General features: G+C 41.9%; 1 protein-coding gene across 1 annotated transcript; it reads left to right on the forward strand.

Moving 5' to 3' along the window:
- The first annotated feature begins 1,792 nt into the window (after nucleotides 1-1,792).
- Nucleotides 1,793-7,272, forward strand: rcn1 (reticulocalbin 1, EF-hand calcium binding domain). Its single transcript, XM_079339316.1, has 6 exons — nucleotides 1,793-2,463; nucleotides 3,185-3,378; nucleotides 3,457-3,635; nucleotides 5,694-5,754; nucleotides 5,864-6,063; nucleotides 6,522-7,272. Exons 1-6 carry the CDS (start codon nucleotides 2,240-2,242, stop codon nucleotides 6,627-6,629), a joined length of 966 nt encoding a protein of 321 aa, XP_079195442.1. The 5' UTR covers nucleotides 1,793-2,239; the 3' UTR covers nucleotides 6,630-7,272.
- The last annotated feature ends 10,870 nt before the right edge of the window (nucleotides 7,273-18,142 follow it).

Genomic DNA, 18,142 nt, shown 5'->3' on the forward strand with positions numbered 1-18,142 from the left:
CTTTGACAACACCTACATTTGTCCACTGACAAATTGCACCTTTGTCTTTTTTGTTTTTCCTGTTTGTGCCTCTTGGCTCTGACTGTTGAAATGTAGTTTCCCTGATTCATTGAGGTCTGGGAAGACAACATTTTGATTCTCTGTACGTTGTGTACATGTGGCAGAATTGTTGTCTGTTTACAGATTCTACATAGAAATGTAGATCAATCACAGACAGCCGCTGGTAGGCTACATCCTCTTGCCGTGCCGTGGACACGAACCAGCTCTGCATAGGTACTAAAACAAGTATGTGTTCTAACCTCTCTCCATGTTTCAAAAGCACCTCCAACATTGATCCTAGTTTGGGCAGCTTTCTGCTGCTGGAGTTTATTAGAAACATGCAGAGGCTTTTTAGGCCGGGTACAATCACTTCTATCTGAACCAATAGCTTGCCTGCTGAGATCACTGCTGTTGGTTTTGCGTTTGAGCTGGTCCAAAAAGGCTGCGTGGTTGTGCCATAAAACCACCGAAAACAAACCATTCCTAACCTCACATTTAGGAGGACGTGCTGGCTGCTGCATTGTTGACAAAGAAGCCAGCACTTGAACACAGCCTGTTTCTTTAATGTCTGAGGATAGACTCATTAACTTTTAGCATTTAATTCAGTGGATATCTTACATTTTGGGCCTTTATATTTGATAGGAAAGGGTTGACTGCTATAGTTTGATACTGAAAGCTGATTGGTTAATACATTTGTTGTTTGTCTTGAAATATGGATCAAAATCTGTCCAGATATACACTTTCATTGCTCTTTTAGTTACCTTCCCAAGATTTATAAGACCTACAACTATAGGGCGTGTGACACGAGGCAGTGTAACTTCAGGATAAGCTCTGGCATTTCAGTACAACAAATGCGTGAGAAACTCATTTAAGGAAGAAATGAGAGTTATTATATTCACATCAGTTGTGCACTAGTGATGATAAAGGGATATAACACGCCTTCATTTAAGCATTCACACTCTGCGATTGTTTTTAGTGCAAGTTCTTCTCACATTCGTCACTACATCATGCGTGACTTTAATCTGGAGTAGGTCTTTAACTCGTTCCTGTTTTTTTAATGACATGGTTTCATTTGGAGACATGTGAAGATCTGCTGACCGCAGACTTGTTAATGTGTATATTGGTCATGAGCTGCTAACATTTCCACTTTACTTTTAAATGGCGCTGATAGAAATGGTGAGTGGAATAGAAATATGGGCTGAGAAAAATGTAAAAGCCCCTTGTCCTGCTTTTCTGACAAATATTATTTTTCCTGCAGTCCTTAACTTTAAAATAGGCCTGTACTGTGTGTGGAGCCAAGTCCCCATGCTTCAGCTATTATTGTGAATCAAGCAAAATAACTCTCACACTCCCAACAAACATAAAACTATCCCTGCACAATGTGCTGACTGCAGATATTCCAGCATTTAACTCAGTTCAGTCTGAAGAAAACTTACATTATAAGTCTCAACTGTGTTTCTTTGGTTACAGCAGGGACAAGACTCCCTCTATATTGGTATTTTCATATCATAAAGACAAAGTGGGTTTGGAGCATCTTTCTGTCTTACACATGAAGACAGCCTACCTGTGCAAACATGAACACACAGGCCTCACTGTCACGGCGGGTGCATGTCGGTACAAGCACGAGCATTGTTGGACTACTGAAGCAACACTGTGGGATGTCGAGCTGCAACTATTTCATCAAAACCTTCTTCAGTATGTAACCTTCTTTCCTCTCTAGTAACTCTCTCTCTCTCTCCAGCCGGTTCTTAGTGGGCTGAGTTTGAGCGTCAGCTTGCAACGTGGCGCCGGAATCCTTCTCGTGTTACTGACATCCCACTGACCAATGGCAGTGATTCTTTTAGTGAAAGAGGCTCGGGTCTGCCTGAAACGGACCCTCTGATTGGCTGTACGTAAGGCGGCAGAAAAATCCCGGCTTGGTTGCATCCTTTCCTCGGGGAAAGCGGACAGGAATGACTAAATTCGTTTGAGTGGGGAGTGTGGATGCCCTCAGTAGACTTCAGGTGATATTTTGTCAGGTTTCGTGGGTGGATGCAGATTCAAGAAACCCACGCGGAAGAGAGGAGCCTGGCGTACTGTGTCGATACAAACAGTGAAAGTGGCTACATAGTGTCGCCGGCCGCCTGTTATTGTTTCATTGTAGAGCCACAGGCCTGTCTGGATACAAGTGTTTGGGATTGATCTTCATCCTCCCTGACTGATGGACGTCCTCGGCTTCGTTTGTGCCGTGCTCATGTGCGCTGCTGCGGTGCAAAGCAAGCCCACTTTAAGAAAAGAAAGAGTCCATCATGAACCAGAGCTGGCAAGCAGGCCAGGCCCCGAAGACAATAAGAGCTACCAGTACGACCATGAGGCCTTTCTGGGCAAAGAGGAAGCCAGGACATTTGATCAGCTCACACCAGAGGAGAGCAGAGACAGGCTTGGGTAAGGACAGGCCTCCTTCCCCCTCACACATCACCAGATCTTTATGTTATCTGACATAGTCTTTGTGTTATCATTACTTCTGTTGCAGCAGCATTGAGTATAAATCACTGCCACTCACTCCTCTTGTGCAGGAGGCTGGTGCGTGTATCTGTGCAGGCTGCGCGCATTAAAATTTAACAAACGCCTGAGAGAGACCTGCATGCCAGCAAGTCTACAAGGCTGGATAAACCTGTGGCACACTACTCCTGTTCGCACACACTCATAGAGAGCCGAAATCTTAATTATACATCGTCATTAAAGAAGCATTTGTAGGCGATGTTTGAGTCCAACAGTGTGGGAGCTGTCACTGGCTGCAGTACACGTCATGTGCTACGTGGTTCTGTTTGGATGGAGAGTTGACACCATGTAAAACGTGAAGAAGAAATCCTCTTTCCCGTGGTGCTGAGAGTGGGAGGGGCCGTGTAACATCACAACGTGGCAACCCAGCTCCAGGAATAAACCTCAGCTATACATACCCTTAAATGAGTTTGTCTTCTCCTCCTACTTAAGTATACTCATTAAAGCCACGTCGACTTTACTAAGAACTGTTCAGTCTACATTTTTTTTCAACTTATCCAAAGTTGTTATAAAAGTTTAAAAGACACATATTGACACCTCGTGTCCCGTTTTAGTGTTAAAAGTGAGATGTCTTAACAAATGCTACTTTTCTCTTCCCTTGTAGTAAAATAGTGGAGCGGATAGACGGAGATGCTGACGGCTACATCACCACAGCTGAACTCAAGGCTTGGATAAAGCGTGTCCAGAAGCGTTACGTGTATGAGAACGTGGCAAAGGTGTGGACGGACTATGACCTGAACAAAGACAACAAGATTTCATGGGATGAATACAAGCAAGCCACGTATGGATACTACCTCGGTACGTGTGTTTCACGCATGAACGATCATGTGTATCCAGTATTTTTTAGTATAACCTGGTTTAATTTTCCCCTTTCAGCCAACCCAGAGGAGTTTGAAGATGCAACCGACCAGTTCAGCTTTAAGAAGATGCTCCCTCGTGACGAGAGGAGGTTTAAAACAGCCGATCTGAACGGAGACCAGGCAGCTGACAGAGAGGAGTTCACATCCTTCCTCCACCCCGAGGAGTTCGAGCACATGAAAGATATTGTGATTCTGGTAAGCCCTCTGTAATCACATAGTAGTTAAGTATGCCTAGAAAGAGGTGTTGAAACTAGTCAGATTTTTTTTTTCTCATGGAGGTTTGGCACAGTGACTTAATAAAAACCCTCTAAATAAAGAGTTTTGTCATCTTCACCTCTGGGAAAGTTTAATCGAACAGATTTGACTTCTTCTTATAAATCAGACGACCCGGGCAGGTAAATGGGATACATTTGGATAGCTCCTTAATGAAACATTAACATGTCCAGGAAATGATAGAAATTCAGTATTTTATTGGGAACAGGTCCGGTGGGATGGCACCCCACCGTCCCATTTAAGACTTAATCCTGAAATATATATTTGGCTACATGGAACAGTTGCGTGGCAAATGTGAGCAGCGATGCACTATGCCGCTCCGTTCATAAAAGTTGTACCACCCATTTGACCGAGTTAATAATTCATCTCTCATTTTTGATGATGTCACAGGATGTTCATCCTCTGTGATTGTTGTCCATCCGGGTTTCTTACAGTCATGGTTAGGACTCCGGGCAGATTCAAATCTCTCACACAGCCACACAACAGAAGTATTGATTCTATCGGTCGTCATGTGAGGAGAAAATGGGGACACTGTGCTGCTTTAGAAAGAACACTGACATAGATTAGCAGGGTGGATCACTGATAGGGCTTGTAAACATGTGCAGTGTGTTGCTACTGGAGCTGTTCACTTTGTTCTACTTAGAAGTTAACGTTCTTGTATTTCAGTCAGTAAGTATTTCATTGTCTACAATCACGTGCAACTTTTTCCCCTATTACATTTCTTTTTCTTGTGATCAAATATTCATTGGATATTTTTCAATATGGGGAGACAGCTAAACAATCACATGAGTTCTCTGAAACAGAACAAGGCATACATGGTGATGGCGCCAGCACACCAGTGTACACCAGATACAAAGAAGGCAAGGACTTCAATATCAAAAGGAGACAATAAACATAAAAAGAACATCATAAAATACACAAAACAAAAAAAGACATGGAAAGGCTGGACCTCGCAGCACCATCACACAGGGATCTCCGAAGAAACCTGGACATGAACAAAATCATTTAAGCCGACGAGAATCAAGAGGATTATTCTGATTTCCTTCATCATTTATGCTATTCACACAACGAGCCACAAACCTGCATGACGTGGGTGTGTGTCTTCTATCACATTTCTTAAAGAATAACGAGACATTTCTCTGCTCTACGTCTATTTGCTGGAGATGAACTCCTTTGGTACATCCTGGCCTGGTTGTGTGTCGTGACATATCCCACACTCCCTCTGTAGTGATTGCTTCAGTCTGTGAAGGGTTTGAGTGCTGAATGCATCGATGATGGTTTGACTCCTGATCTCCACACAGACACCTTACAGTTCTCTCATTATTAGCTTCTATGTTTTTGGTCCTTTCTGTTAATGAGTGCCAAACTGAAGCAGGTGTTGATTCCTGTTGGTGAGATTCAAACTGTCTCCAGTGAATCTGCATCCTCTCACATACTAATGTTCAGCAAATCTGTTGCTCTGTTAGTGGTTTTATATTTTTAATGAATATCTATTCTTGATTACATGCAACCTTTTACAGGTTAAGTGGGTATAGAAACCCCATAGATGGCCGCTTACGTTTATTATTAGTCAGCAGAGAAGATCCATGCTTATGATTAATTTAGCAGGGCTCAGAGAGAGGCCTCTCACCTGCAGGAAAGGATGCATACAGTGATTTGAATCAGTGTCGCTGGGTGCATGTGATATGACCCAGATACATTTCACTTACTGCACATGTATGTGTTTGCTTGTTGGATAATGATCAGCTCCACACGGCAAGCCATTAAATAACCATTTTATGAAATTCACACACTGTCACAACCAGGATGGTCCTGTGATGTGTGTGGTAGTCTGCCAGCCTGGCTGTAACCTGACCCTCTTACACTCACTCTTTCTGCCCGGGGCAACAAGTCTCCATTTTATTACTCAGAGTGAAAGTCCCATCATGGTTGACCCGTTTGTCCCCCTTTAATGACATCATAAACTCATTGTTAATGCAGGAAACCCTGGAGGACATTGACAGAAATGGTGACGGACACGTGGATGAAGATGAGTATATTGGTAAGTGTTGGTAAAACTGGCCTCTTTTCACAGACGCAGCTAAATACAGTATCAGTGTATCACCAGCATATGACTCAAGTTGTTATGCTCATTTGTTTGCACTCTTCAGCTGACATGTTTGCTCACGAGGATGGGGGTCCAGAGCCCGACTGGGTCAAGACTGAGAGGGAACAGTTCTCTGACTTCAGAGACTTGAACAAAGATGGTAAGATGGACACAGATGAAATCCGCCACTGGATTATGCCACAAGACTACGACCACGCCCAGGCCGAGGCCAGACATCTAGTGTACGAGTCTGACCAAGACAAGGTACCTATTCTGTGCTGCATTAACAAGTTTAAGATTTGTACCGTGTCATGATGGATGTAGTAGGTCTGGTCCACTCTGAAAAAAGTTATGTCTAATCTTCTACACTGGGACTACAGTTCTGCGAAGATAGCCTTTACATGGAGATGCTAATGTCTGACACCTGAGCAGGCTTCCTCTCCCACTTTGGTTTGTTAATACATATTGTTTTAGGATTCTGAGCACAATAAGGAAGAACTGAATGTGTTTGCAAACTGCATAACAGTCCCTAATGTAACTGTCAATTGCATTCATTGCTAAAAATACTGTAATTATAAGATATATGCCTTTACAACAGTTTGAAAAAACAACCTTTTGTTTTAAACTCTGCATTAAGATTGGTTGTAGGTCTTACCTGATACGACTACCGTGAAATAAAGGTGTCTTACTTAACGTACCATTCCCTTGTCTTCGCTTCTTAGGACCAGATGCTGACCAAAGAGGAGATCCTAGAAAACTGGAACATGTTTGTCGGAAGTCAGGCCACCAACTACGGAGAGGATCTCACTAAGAACCACGACGAGCTCTGAGCTCTCAGTGCTCGTGGGTGTTTGTGTGAGGAGGGCTGTTAAACATCTCTGTCTTAACTGACAGAATTTAAAAACACCTCACTGACATCACTAACACCCTGCACTCCGTCGTCTCCTCATGATAACAGGGCAGATGTCAGTGTGACGGACCTTGTGAACAAACACTGTAGAAACCAAACTAGAGGAGGGCTGAGTGTCAGTCCCATCAGTAACTGTTAAAGGTCCATCTTGCTTTTGTTTCTGACATTCAGGAGCAAAGTCAGGCCAAGTGAACTCAACTCTCCAATCGATGGTGCCTTCCAGCTGCGTGCCTTCTGCTGCCTCAGATCTGTGTGCATTAGTCTTCAGTAAAACAAAGACTGAACTTCACGTGGATAATCAGATACAGGAACAGTTTTTTAAATAGCAATGTTAATGTGAAACTACAGTGCAGATAAGGACATTTTATTATGATTTTTATTTATTGATCAAACATCACATAAACTTTAAGATTTTTACGTTGAACAAGATTTGTAACGAGATAAGTGATTCTTTGTTTACATTTTTTCTCGCCAAATGATATTATTTGTTATGCCATTATCATTTATCTTCTGTTTAGTTGAGTGCTTTAAAACTGTTAATTAAAAAATGTTTTGTGGCATGATTTTTGCACGCCTTGTTTTGTTTTTGTGCCTGTAAAATTTTAGTTTGATATATATTTATTGCTTTACGTAAGAGTGAGCTACATCTTAAAGGTCACCTGTTATCCTTCTTTTCAACCAGTTTTAATAAGTCTCAGAGCTCCCCAAAACATATGTGAAGTTTGTTGCTCTAACCCCACTCTGATCCTGTATTTGATCATGTCTATAATCCCCTCGATTTCAGCTCTGCTCAGACAGGCTGTTTCTGCGTCTGTAGCTTTAAATGCAAATGAGCTGTGTCTGACCACGCCCCCTCTCTGGTAGGGGATGTTGCTTGGCCTGTCTTGGACTATGTCCAATTGTTTACGATGAGAAGGCAGACTCAGAGGGCAGAACAAACGCCTACATCTGTGTGTCCTGCCCATCTGGGGGAGGGGGTTACTGCCTTTTGTGATGTCACTAAGGGAAAATGTCAACACTGCCTGTTTTAGCACACATTTTCTGAAAAGTGGAGTAGGATTAATTTTTGTAGACAGATTAGGGACATATTAGTGTTTTTATGTGACCTTTAAGTGTTTTATTGACTTTCACTGATCTTGAGCTGTGCTGTGTACAACTGTCTAATTTAAGATGCTCTTTTGTTCTCTGCCTTTAATACATAGAACAAAAGAAAAGTTTCCATTGGTTACTTTTTCATGGCAGTTTCCTGTTACATCACTCCAAGGTCATCTCTTCTGAAGCATGTACTGATTTTTTTTTTTCCACTGGTTTAGATCATTTGTTACAGCCTGGTGTATTTCACGCTTCTGAAATAATCTTTATTTTTTTCTTTCACCAATGTGTTACAATAATTTTATTTCCACATTGCAGATGCTGGTGAGTTGTCTCATAATGAATAACATTTTGTGTATTTTGTTCATTAAGATGCAAAGCACGATCAGATTGTGTGCATTTCCAAAATAAAACAAGTGGAATATCAAACCATTTCTTTATTATTTAGGAATTGGGACAAGGAAAATGGAAACGTTTTATAACATGTTTAACTGTTTTCTTGTCAGAACTGAGAACAGAAGAGATCCCGACTACAAGAAGATGGTTTGCTTATCGTAGCACCAGCTCCTCACTTTAGTATCTGCTGCATGTTTTTCCCTGCAACCTAAAAAAGAAGTCCTCGTTGTGTACCAATTCAAACACTTATGATGTATTGTTTTATCCATAGGCTGTTAAAAAAAAAAGCAAATATGTGAACATGGTCTCCGTCTCCTCGCATTTCTCTATTTCTCTTTGACTGGAGCGCTGTATCCTGCAAACAAGATCAGACATCATGAGAATAATGGGCATCAGGTGGCAGAAGAGAAATAAGTTAGCATTGTTTTATCCAGGACACTCTTGAAAAGGAGATTTTTAATCTCAAAGACTTTTTTCTGACTGGTTAAATAAAATAAAAACGTGCACATTGAAATTCAAAGGAAATAGTATTGGCACATCATTGACTCACAATACTAGAAATATTACTCCTTTAACCTCAGTGTTTCCTCTTTCCTCTCACATTTCCTCTTGGCATAATTTAAATTTCTGATCGTCCCTACATGACAAGTTTTTCACAGCCACAGAAAACCAAACCTTTTTCTGCCCCCCTGATGGTTGAGGTTTAGGTTAAAACTGAATAAAAAAACATTTGTACAGAAATGAGATGGAACATTTTTAATTTATGCCCATTATCAAAGGAGAAGTGTCAGTGACAGCAGGTGACTTCCACCCCGTGTTGACCCTGGACTTTTTAAAAGGGTCATCTGTTTTAATCTAAGAGCTTCACAAGTCATTAGCCTTGGACAGAGCTAAGCTAGCTGCTTCAAGTCGTTTTGCTCATCTTAGCTCGCTGTGTATTTGCAGCCTCATATAACTTTCTTGAACAAGTTATATTATTTTCATTTAACTTGTCGACGATTATTATTTATGAATGCATAAACTATTCATTACGCATCAGCCCATTTGTGGCCTCCTCCGCCTGCCAATGCAGTTAAAACAACAACAACACGTTTAGTTAAAGCTTCTTCACTATGTTAAATATTATTCATGAGTTCCATACTTGGGGCAGCTGTGGCTCAGCGGCTGTGGCTCAGTGGGGATAAATAGAGTTTTGAAAAAAAAAAATATACTGTCACCTGACTGATCTGAATATAAACACATAAATAAGACATGATAACAGATAAGATACTGTCCTTCTTGTGTCCTATTTTAAGCCGTGTTCTACTTTCCTTGCCTTCCTGCTGTTACCGAGCATGGAAACACTTGTCCATTCACTGGCCTTTTATAGCAGTTGGAGTCCAGCCTACAACACATAATACTTTAAACACCCTGTGAGGCCTGCAGGCTGATACAATGAGGTCATTTCCTGCTTAAACTCCTTACTCTCTCAGCATATTGTCTTCTGCAATTTTTTATAGATAACAAGGCTCCCAATGAGACTCTATTGGTGTTATTTTTCTTCTCTATTTGCATGACTTGGTTTTCCCGACACTTGGTTTTATTCCCACTGCAAGGTCTTTCAACCTCAAAGTTTGTAATAGCTTTAACCCTTTAAAGTCCTCACCAAGAAAAAAGCAATGAAAAAAATGTTTCTTTATATTTTCTATTTCCTTGGGGCACTAATAACAACAATTAAAAAAATTTTTTTGAACAGACCCCATAGTTTTTGAAATATTGACCTCTACCAAACGGTTGAGATGTCGCTTCATGGTAAACGTGCATTTTCAATAATCTGCATAGATTTTTATGCATTTAACTGAAATAAAAGATATTTCTATGCATAGATGACTCTTTCTATGAACATGACTACATATACAACTGAAAATTATAACATACTTTCAAAATTGAATAACTTAAAACAGCCAATGTATCAAAATACATTGACAAATACAGAAAATGTAGAAAAAATAAAATAAACTGTAGACAACAGTAGAAATAAATCAAAATTGCTCAGCTATCTGGTGGTGCAACTGCACAAATGTTTTTGGATCCATTCATTTCTGGTGGTATGCTACGAAGCATTGCTGGTTTGCATTCAAACACAGGAAAACCATGGATTTCTGGCACTTCCACCTGGACAGAGGTTGCACCGTCCCCGCTTGTCACAGTGAAGTGGCAAATGCCCACAGTTGTCATACCGCACATCTGGTTGTGATTGTGAGGGTCTTGGGCAGTAGCGTTTCTTCTGAGATGGCTCGTGTGGTGGGGAGGAGGTAGATGGTCGGCCAACTTTGGATGCAGGCTTGTTGACTTGCTTCAAACTGTGCACAACTGCCAGTCGAAACCTTTTGAGAGGGATCAGCTTCTCTTTCAGTAGGCCACAGTCCCTCTTGTAGACCAGCCTGGAATTTGAGATGCACAGGTCAAGGATGTAACCAAACAGAGGAATGTACCATCGCCTTGACTTGGCTGGAGTCTTGTACAAGTGCACCAGCATGTCAGAAAGATCAATGCCTCCCATATGCTCATTCTAGGCAAGAATGAATGATGGGCATGGGATGGAGATCTTTGCATGGGCCTCCTTGCTCCACCGTCTGACAGTTGAAAGAGGCTTGATCCCACATGCATTGCTGAGAAGGTTGACACATTTGTTGTCAGACCATTTCACCCCTTCAGCTGACCGGTAATCAAAAGCTCCACGACCTTTCTTCATCAGTTCTTTGTCTGTCATCAAGGAAGCAGTGCCAATGCACTTGACACCCAGACATCCAGAACTAGGGTCAGGGCTGTCCTTTATCTCTTCCAAGGAAATGGTTTTGAGGACATTTTTCCCTCTTCTCTTCTTATGGGGCGTTGGTTTGGTAGGTGTGCTTGTTGAAGCAACTTCCTCCTCATCCAGAGAGTCAAAAGAAGAATCCCCAGTCTCTTCTACTTGTGTGGGCTGATAATCAGGATCCTCTGTACAGTCATCATCATCATCACTTAGATCAGCATCAGAGTCTTGAGGATTTTCTGGTATAAGGGCCAGAAAGGTGCGCGGCCTAGCACCATAAAATGTTTTCGCATCCATCTACTATTTGCAAAAATGAAAGTGAAATACCATACTGATATATTTCATGATGAAATCACATTAAATCAACAGTAATAGTGTTTTAATTTCACAGAAATTGTAAATTATTTTTATTTTACAAAAAATTTTAATGTACCGTCTTACAACTAAAGGACAACTGAACCATTTGGTCAAGCATGTTTTTAGACAACTTTCTAAAGTCATTTCATCATATATAATGATATTATATCAAAATGTATCATATGAACATCAATTAATGATCAGAAGTTTTATTATTTTTAGCAAATAGTCAATTTTAATTACATTTGCTTAGCTTCACTACCTTTACCATAAAGCGCCAAATGAACCGTTTGGTCGAGCACGTTTTGCAAAAATTATTTGACCCTTTTTCGTCTTTCTTTTTATCATTCAAGTTACACAGTTCTGTTCAGTAACTCCTCAGGCATGATAATATGTCAGAAAACATGAGCATACATTTGAAAATTATGGCAAAAAGAGGCCTCATGTCAGGAGTGGTTTTGCTCTAGCTAACTTCCTGTGAGGAGGCTAACTTCCTCTGCATGCTATTTCAAAACGCAGTGACATCTAGTGGACCTTTTTAGTATAACGTACCTCAACAACTGGTAGAGATGGCTGAAACAGGTGGAATTAAGTAAAACATGTTTTTCAGTAAGATATAGTGATTCAAAATGTGCTCTACCATATGGTCGACCAGAACGTTAAAGGGTTAATGTATTCCAGGTGCCTATATTGGTTGTCAGTCCTTCGTACGTTTGAGTCTGCATATTTGACTCATCGAACATCAGGAACAAGCGGATGCTGTTAACACTTCTCATGACTAATTGCAGTGTGCACACACTCACAGCAGAGACGGAGTTAAGCTGACTTGCCGTTGCTGCTGGCTGTTGCACTAAAACTCTCAGATGTAACTGAGAAAGCAGCGCTGCCACCCAGCCTGTCCCCTCTGCCTGCTCATGTGGAACATATGGATATATGTGTGCCAGTTAGCAAGACAAGTCAAGCGGGACCAATGCGATAAAGCTCATTAGGAACAAGGGGACAGGGCGATGTATGTGTGGGCTGTGTTGTGATGTAGGATCTTCTTCAAACACACTCAGACAATCACTGAGGAGGCCAGAAAATGTCTGGAAAGCTAATAAATATTCAGGTTTTCAGATGTTAGTTTCACATTTATATAATTTCTTTGACATTTTTCAGGTTTGAATAACTTAGTTTGAGGGTGACATGACAAAAACAAGAATTATTTCATAAAAAATTAGCAAAAATAGGTCACCGTATTCTGGCGTGGTTCCATTTGGCCATTGACTTCCAAGAGAATAAACTTCTTTGCAGATGACTTCCTTCTTTGTTCATCTGACTAAAAGGTCCAGGTCTCAGGGGGAATTCAAAGTAGAGGTGTTACCTGTACTGACATTTCAAGTTTTCAGTTATTTCTGGTCCTCATTATACTCATTTGATAATCTAATATTTGCTCAATTGCCTTGTTAAAGAGTGCAGTCTGTCTAGCATCTTACATTTGAATAATTGGGAGGCCTGAAACACTAAGTAGCTCAATGTACTTCCTGCAAATAAGATATGAGGTTTGTCATGTGTCAGTGTGCATCTGTGTGTCCGGGGTCAGTGTGTGTGAGTGGAGGTGGGTGAGTGTAATAGTGCACAGAGATGTAAGGGAACCAAAATGCCTGAGCAGGATGGGGGCACTGTGCGGCCTGCCTCGCGGTCATGTTTAACAGCCTGCCCCTCCTGTTTATGATAGCTTCCTAATCATTCACACTGGGGGTGTGTGCGCGGTAATGCCTTCAGACAGCTCTCATATGAGTGTCTGTGTACATCAACCCCTCTCTACTGATAATAATGAGCCCTCTGGGTGAGAACAGGGAGGAGACGGAGGACTAAGAGGGTCATAAAGTGAAGAATATTAATGTCTAAGACTATAAGCCCCCCCCCCCATCCAGTGTAATTTTCACTTAGCCTCGTCCACCAACAATCTCCTTTTAAAGAGCTTTTTTTTATATTGCACTGCCATTTCCATATCTGCAATTAACAGCAGCAAACCTAGGATGACTACTACAATTAAACTGCATGCATAACAAACTACATACTGCATCCAGCCCCCCCCCCCCCCCTCCTCCTCCTCCTCCTCCTCCCCCTCCACTGACTCTGATGCCCTAGTTTTCCTCTGAATATTTCTGAACTCCCTCATCTTTGTCTTTTATCTCTTGTGTTTGTTCCTTTTATCCCTTTGGGATTTGTAGCCCTGGGTGTTGTTTCTAATGATCTTTGGGACATCTGACCCATCGTGTGCTGACGCTCTCTGCCCATTATATAATGACATGCATTAAAACAATAAAAAGTAAATCATTGTTAAATCATTTCAGGCCGTTTAAAAAAAAAAAAAAAGAAAGTTTTTCAGAGTAAAAATTGGCTCCTTTGAATGTTTCTTTTTGCTGCAGCTCATGCGTCTTTTTCTCCTCTTCTTGGAGGTCAAACGCTACTCTTAATGTGGAAATTCACTGAATCTTAAAAAAAACATCCTGCAACCGCAAACAGTAACTTTTCTGTCCCTATTTCCTTTCAAAGGTCATGTGACTTCATGATCAACATGTTGTAGTTATAGTTTTGTGCACATTTATTAGCCTTAACCAGGACGTTAACATCCAACATTAAAATTCCTTCACATGGAGGATTTCTCACTGACTGGTTCCTGTACGATTGTCATATCGTTTGTTGTGTCATGCACATACAAGCTCTCCCCCCCCCCTTTTTTTAGATAAATCCCTCAAATAAAAGCTTTTGCTGTGTTGAAACATTTGTCAAACAAGATCATGTACGACGTTGCAAGCAAAATTCTGTTGTTGTTTAATTAAAACCAGTTCAAGCTAAGTTTCCCTCCAAATCAAACCTTAAGTTGTTATAACCCATCCAGAAAATGTGCTGAACTGAAATCATATAATTAACAGAAAAACTATGGGACTTATCGTACATTTCACCATAGTCTTTTCTGTAATGACCAAATATAAATGTGACGTGCTCAGCATTTTATCCATCATACAGAAAATTCACTTTAATGGAATATAAAGTTTAAAAGTTAGGGGGGGTTTACAGATTAGAAAAACACGAGAGACCCTCTCCAGATTGAGGTCAACACCCTCTGCCTGTTGGACTTTGTGACCTTGGTATTTTCCAAAAATGCTATCTGCAGCTCAAACCATTGGTTCTGTGTTTCGTGCGAGAGCTGTGGTCGTATGTGCGTGTCATGTGGATGTAGGCTAATTCAGCGCCTTGCATGTTTCTACTCCTGGACAATGAAGCTTGAAAGAATACATCAATCTTTCATGTCATCTCAGAGAGAGCTGTTATCCCTCCTCTCTGTCACCACAGGGCTCGACTCCTCCTAGTGGTGATGATTAAAAAAAAAACAAGATGAGGAGTCAGCCCGTTCTCTTTTTAAACAACTGCACTTGTGCTCATTTATCATCATGAGGTTTTATGTCCTCATCAACGCGCTGTAGATATGGAATCAGCCATTAATGACTACACAATTAGAGAGGAGGCTTTAAAGGGCGATATATTTCAATTTAGGAGACATAAACCTAGTGAGTTGATAACTAATTGTAAGTGCCTCTGGAGTAATGGGGGCCCTTTGAACTGAGGTCAGGATGACTCAAAATCAGCTTCAAACAGCTTTTACTTGGCTGCTGTAGTCGCCCACTCACTCTGACAGGCTGCTGCATATCTTATAATGATGTACGCAAAAAGAAAGTTTTCAAGTTTTAATTAAAAAGTGGGCAAATCGGCCCACGGTGGAGTTGTTTTGGAGTTCATGGAGTGAGGTTGCAGACAACGTTTTCCCAGTGAGACTGATATCTTTGGACAAAACGCCTCTCTTGCTCCATTTGTCAACATTTGTCTCTACTCATTTTCTGGTCCTCTCTCCGCACATCCCGGCATCTGGATACCTTTGGGATGGAGGGTAGAGGGGAGAAGAGGCCTTGTTTCATCCCCTCCTATCCCGCTGCTCCCCAGGGGGGCTTGAGGTTGTTTTGTGATCTTGGATCTCACATGATAGAGACACATCTAATCCTGTTAGGCATTAATATCTTACAGTGGGATAGAGGAGACAGCAGGAGGGGGAAAAGAGGAGAAGATGAAAGACACGATGGTCGTGGAGAGAGGGGAATAGTTAAAAAGCTGGCCTACATATTGGTTTTGTTTAGAGTATACATCCATGTGTGTTTTTTCCGTGTATCCTCATGGGAACTTCCCGGCTGCTGCCTGTGTATTTGACAGATTCCTCTCAAGGTGTTTTTTTTTCTTCCTCGTCGCTGTCTTTCTCTGTCCGCTCCATCTCTGCTCCCTGAGTGAGAAAGTTTACCCTCTAGGCTCCATCTGAGCTCCAGGCCCCCAAGGCCTCTGCATTCCCAGAGCTCCTTCACACCGGAGCCCCTCAGGCTCCCTGTGAAACCACAGGGAATACCCCCAAGAACCCCTTAGGCCCCTCAGACTGTGCAGCAGCAGCCCTGCACAAGAGAGTTAGCCCGAGGGGAGGAGGAGGATGTTGTCTGGGAATACAACTGCGAACATGCTTCACTTAACATTACAACAATCCCTGACAGCGCCTCCTGTTGGTGCAGCATTGTTTTTGCACGCAGGCCTCCTTGTAACCCCGTTAAGTTTCCTCTCTGGGGCCTTGACCTTGTTAGCGATCCCTCGGGGCTCATTGAGGCCTGCGTGTGTGCTACATGTGCACTGACCTTTACAGTTCCTGAGGGTTTAATCGCGTCTTTTAGGCCTTAAGTGTCACAGTTTCAGCTTTGTGATGATAATGATGGATGCACCTGGGACTTCACAGAAATACAGTACAAACTGAAAAATAGTATGGTTGCTAAGTACATGTAAAGACTCATTATTCAATATTACATCTACATCTATATTTTGAGTTTCAATGTTTTTTGAAATTAAGACTCATTTATCCGACTGAAATTGTACATAATTGTGTTTTTCGATTGCCTTTTTTTTGTTGAGATCATGTTGTAGCTCATCGTTGCATATAAAAGATTTGCACGTGGACATGGAGGCTGTGAAGCTAGCAGGCCTGCTGTACTACAGATGTCTTGGGCTGTGCATTACCAGGTGTACGTCACCTGAGATTACCCACGCCGACACCCCTTAAAGGCAAACAGCCAGCAGTACAGCTGAGGGGGCATCTGGTGCATGTGTGCATGTGAGCGTGTGTGTGTGTGTGTGTGTGTGTGTGCGTGTGCATGTGAGTGTGTGTGTGTGTGTGTGTGTGTGTGTGTAGTCATTTGTTTTGTTATAGATCTTGTTCTTTCAGATATTAAACTTGTTTTGACCTATCTCAAATCAGAAACAATCTAAGGAATGAGAGTCAGGTGCATCATGAGGTCATTGTCTCTGTGACTGGTTTGAAGCATGGGTTTCTCTTGGTCCGGTACAGCCTTTCCCAGTAGAGAATGAACTGGAGTGAGTAAAGTTGAACTTCATGCTCCATCTGATCTTCCTCTGCTTCTGGTGCCCCTGCAGAGAGAGAACAAAGAGAAGCCTTTCCTAATCAAAGTGCATTGGATTAAGAAGCAGAACATCACAGAGATACCACCTTGCAGCCATTTAGTGGATTGGAAAACAACCTGAATCACAACTTCAAATAAGCTGTCTGTGACCCTGAAACAGGAGAGTTTTAATCTTTCTGTTAAGATGTTTTCACACATGCACTTCAGAAAATATTTGCAAAAAATTTCAGACGGCGTGGCCCTGAAAACTTCCTGTGCCTTGAACACACGTCTCTCACAGCAGGAGGTCGTCCCTGTCCGTCAGGAGGAGGAGGGGGGGTCTCGTAAGGTAAAACATGAGATTAAAAAGACGTGCCAAGGTGGCACACGAGCAACAGAGTCTGTGACTGTGATCCTCTTTAAACCAAGGAGTGGAATAGAAAACAACTGGTTATCAGAAAACACATGTGAAGCACATCCATTACGTGCACGAAGATCGCACTGCATGGTCACATGCTGATGGGATGATATTACGTTAAATTTTCCCCTGCTGCGTTCACACATCTGCTCACTTCTTGAGGACGTTTCACTTGTTGGGCTGGTGGAAAAAGTCTGTAAGAATGGGGTTGAAAAATTCTGCCAAATGTGTTTTCTCATGCAGCTTAGCCGGGATATTCAGAGATTTTCAGGTGTTTTGTCCATTGTGTGAATACGGCTTTGGTTTGCAAAGTAGGTTATAAAGTTCTGCTTAGGAAATGAAACGAGAGGAGTGTGTGTGTTCCTGTTAAGTGAATGCCTTAAGTGAACCATGTGTGAACGTATAGAACAGCAGCTAAATCTACCGTGCCTGTATGTGCGTGTTTACATCACTTCTCCAGGTATGTGACATCAGTAGCACACACAGAGCCATGCAACAGCTCTGTTTTCCCACATTCGCTCATATTTTATTAACACACCTGCTGAAGCTGAATCATCTCATCTCTTATAGACTTGCACACGAGCTGACACACAACTCCATCCACATCATGTATATTTGATGAGCCGGTGGGGACGCTCTGAACGTGGCTTCCTGTTTCTCACTGTCGCTGATGGGAGCATATTCATTGTTACCTCTCAGACCTCAAAGGGTAAGACAAGAGTGGACATGGACTTTATGAAGGTTTAAGTGTGAAGAATAGTCAGTGTTAAAGGTTCAAAGCAGACTGATACTGCCATCATGTGGCGGCTGGAGGATGTGGACGCCAGTCTCAACTTCAGGCTGTTATTTACGATATGGAGTTAAGAGGTGTGTGTGTGTGTGTGTGTGTGTGTGTGTGTGTGCGT

Source organism: Symphodus melops (genome assembly GCF_947650265.1).
Source record: "Symphodus melops genome assembly, chromosome: 3".
Taxonomy (NCBI): Eukaryota; Metazoa; Chordata; class Actinopteri; order Labriformes; family Labridae; genus Symphodus; species Symphodus melops.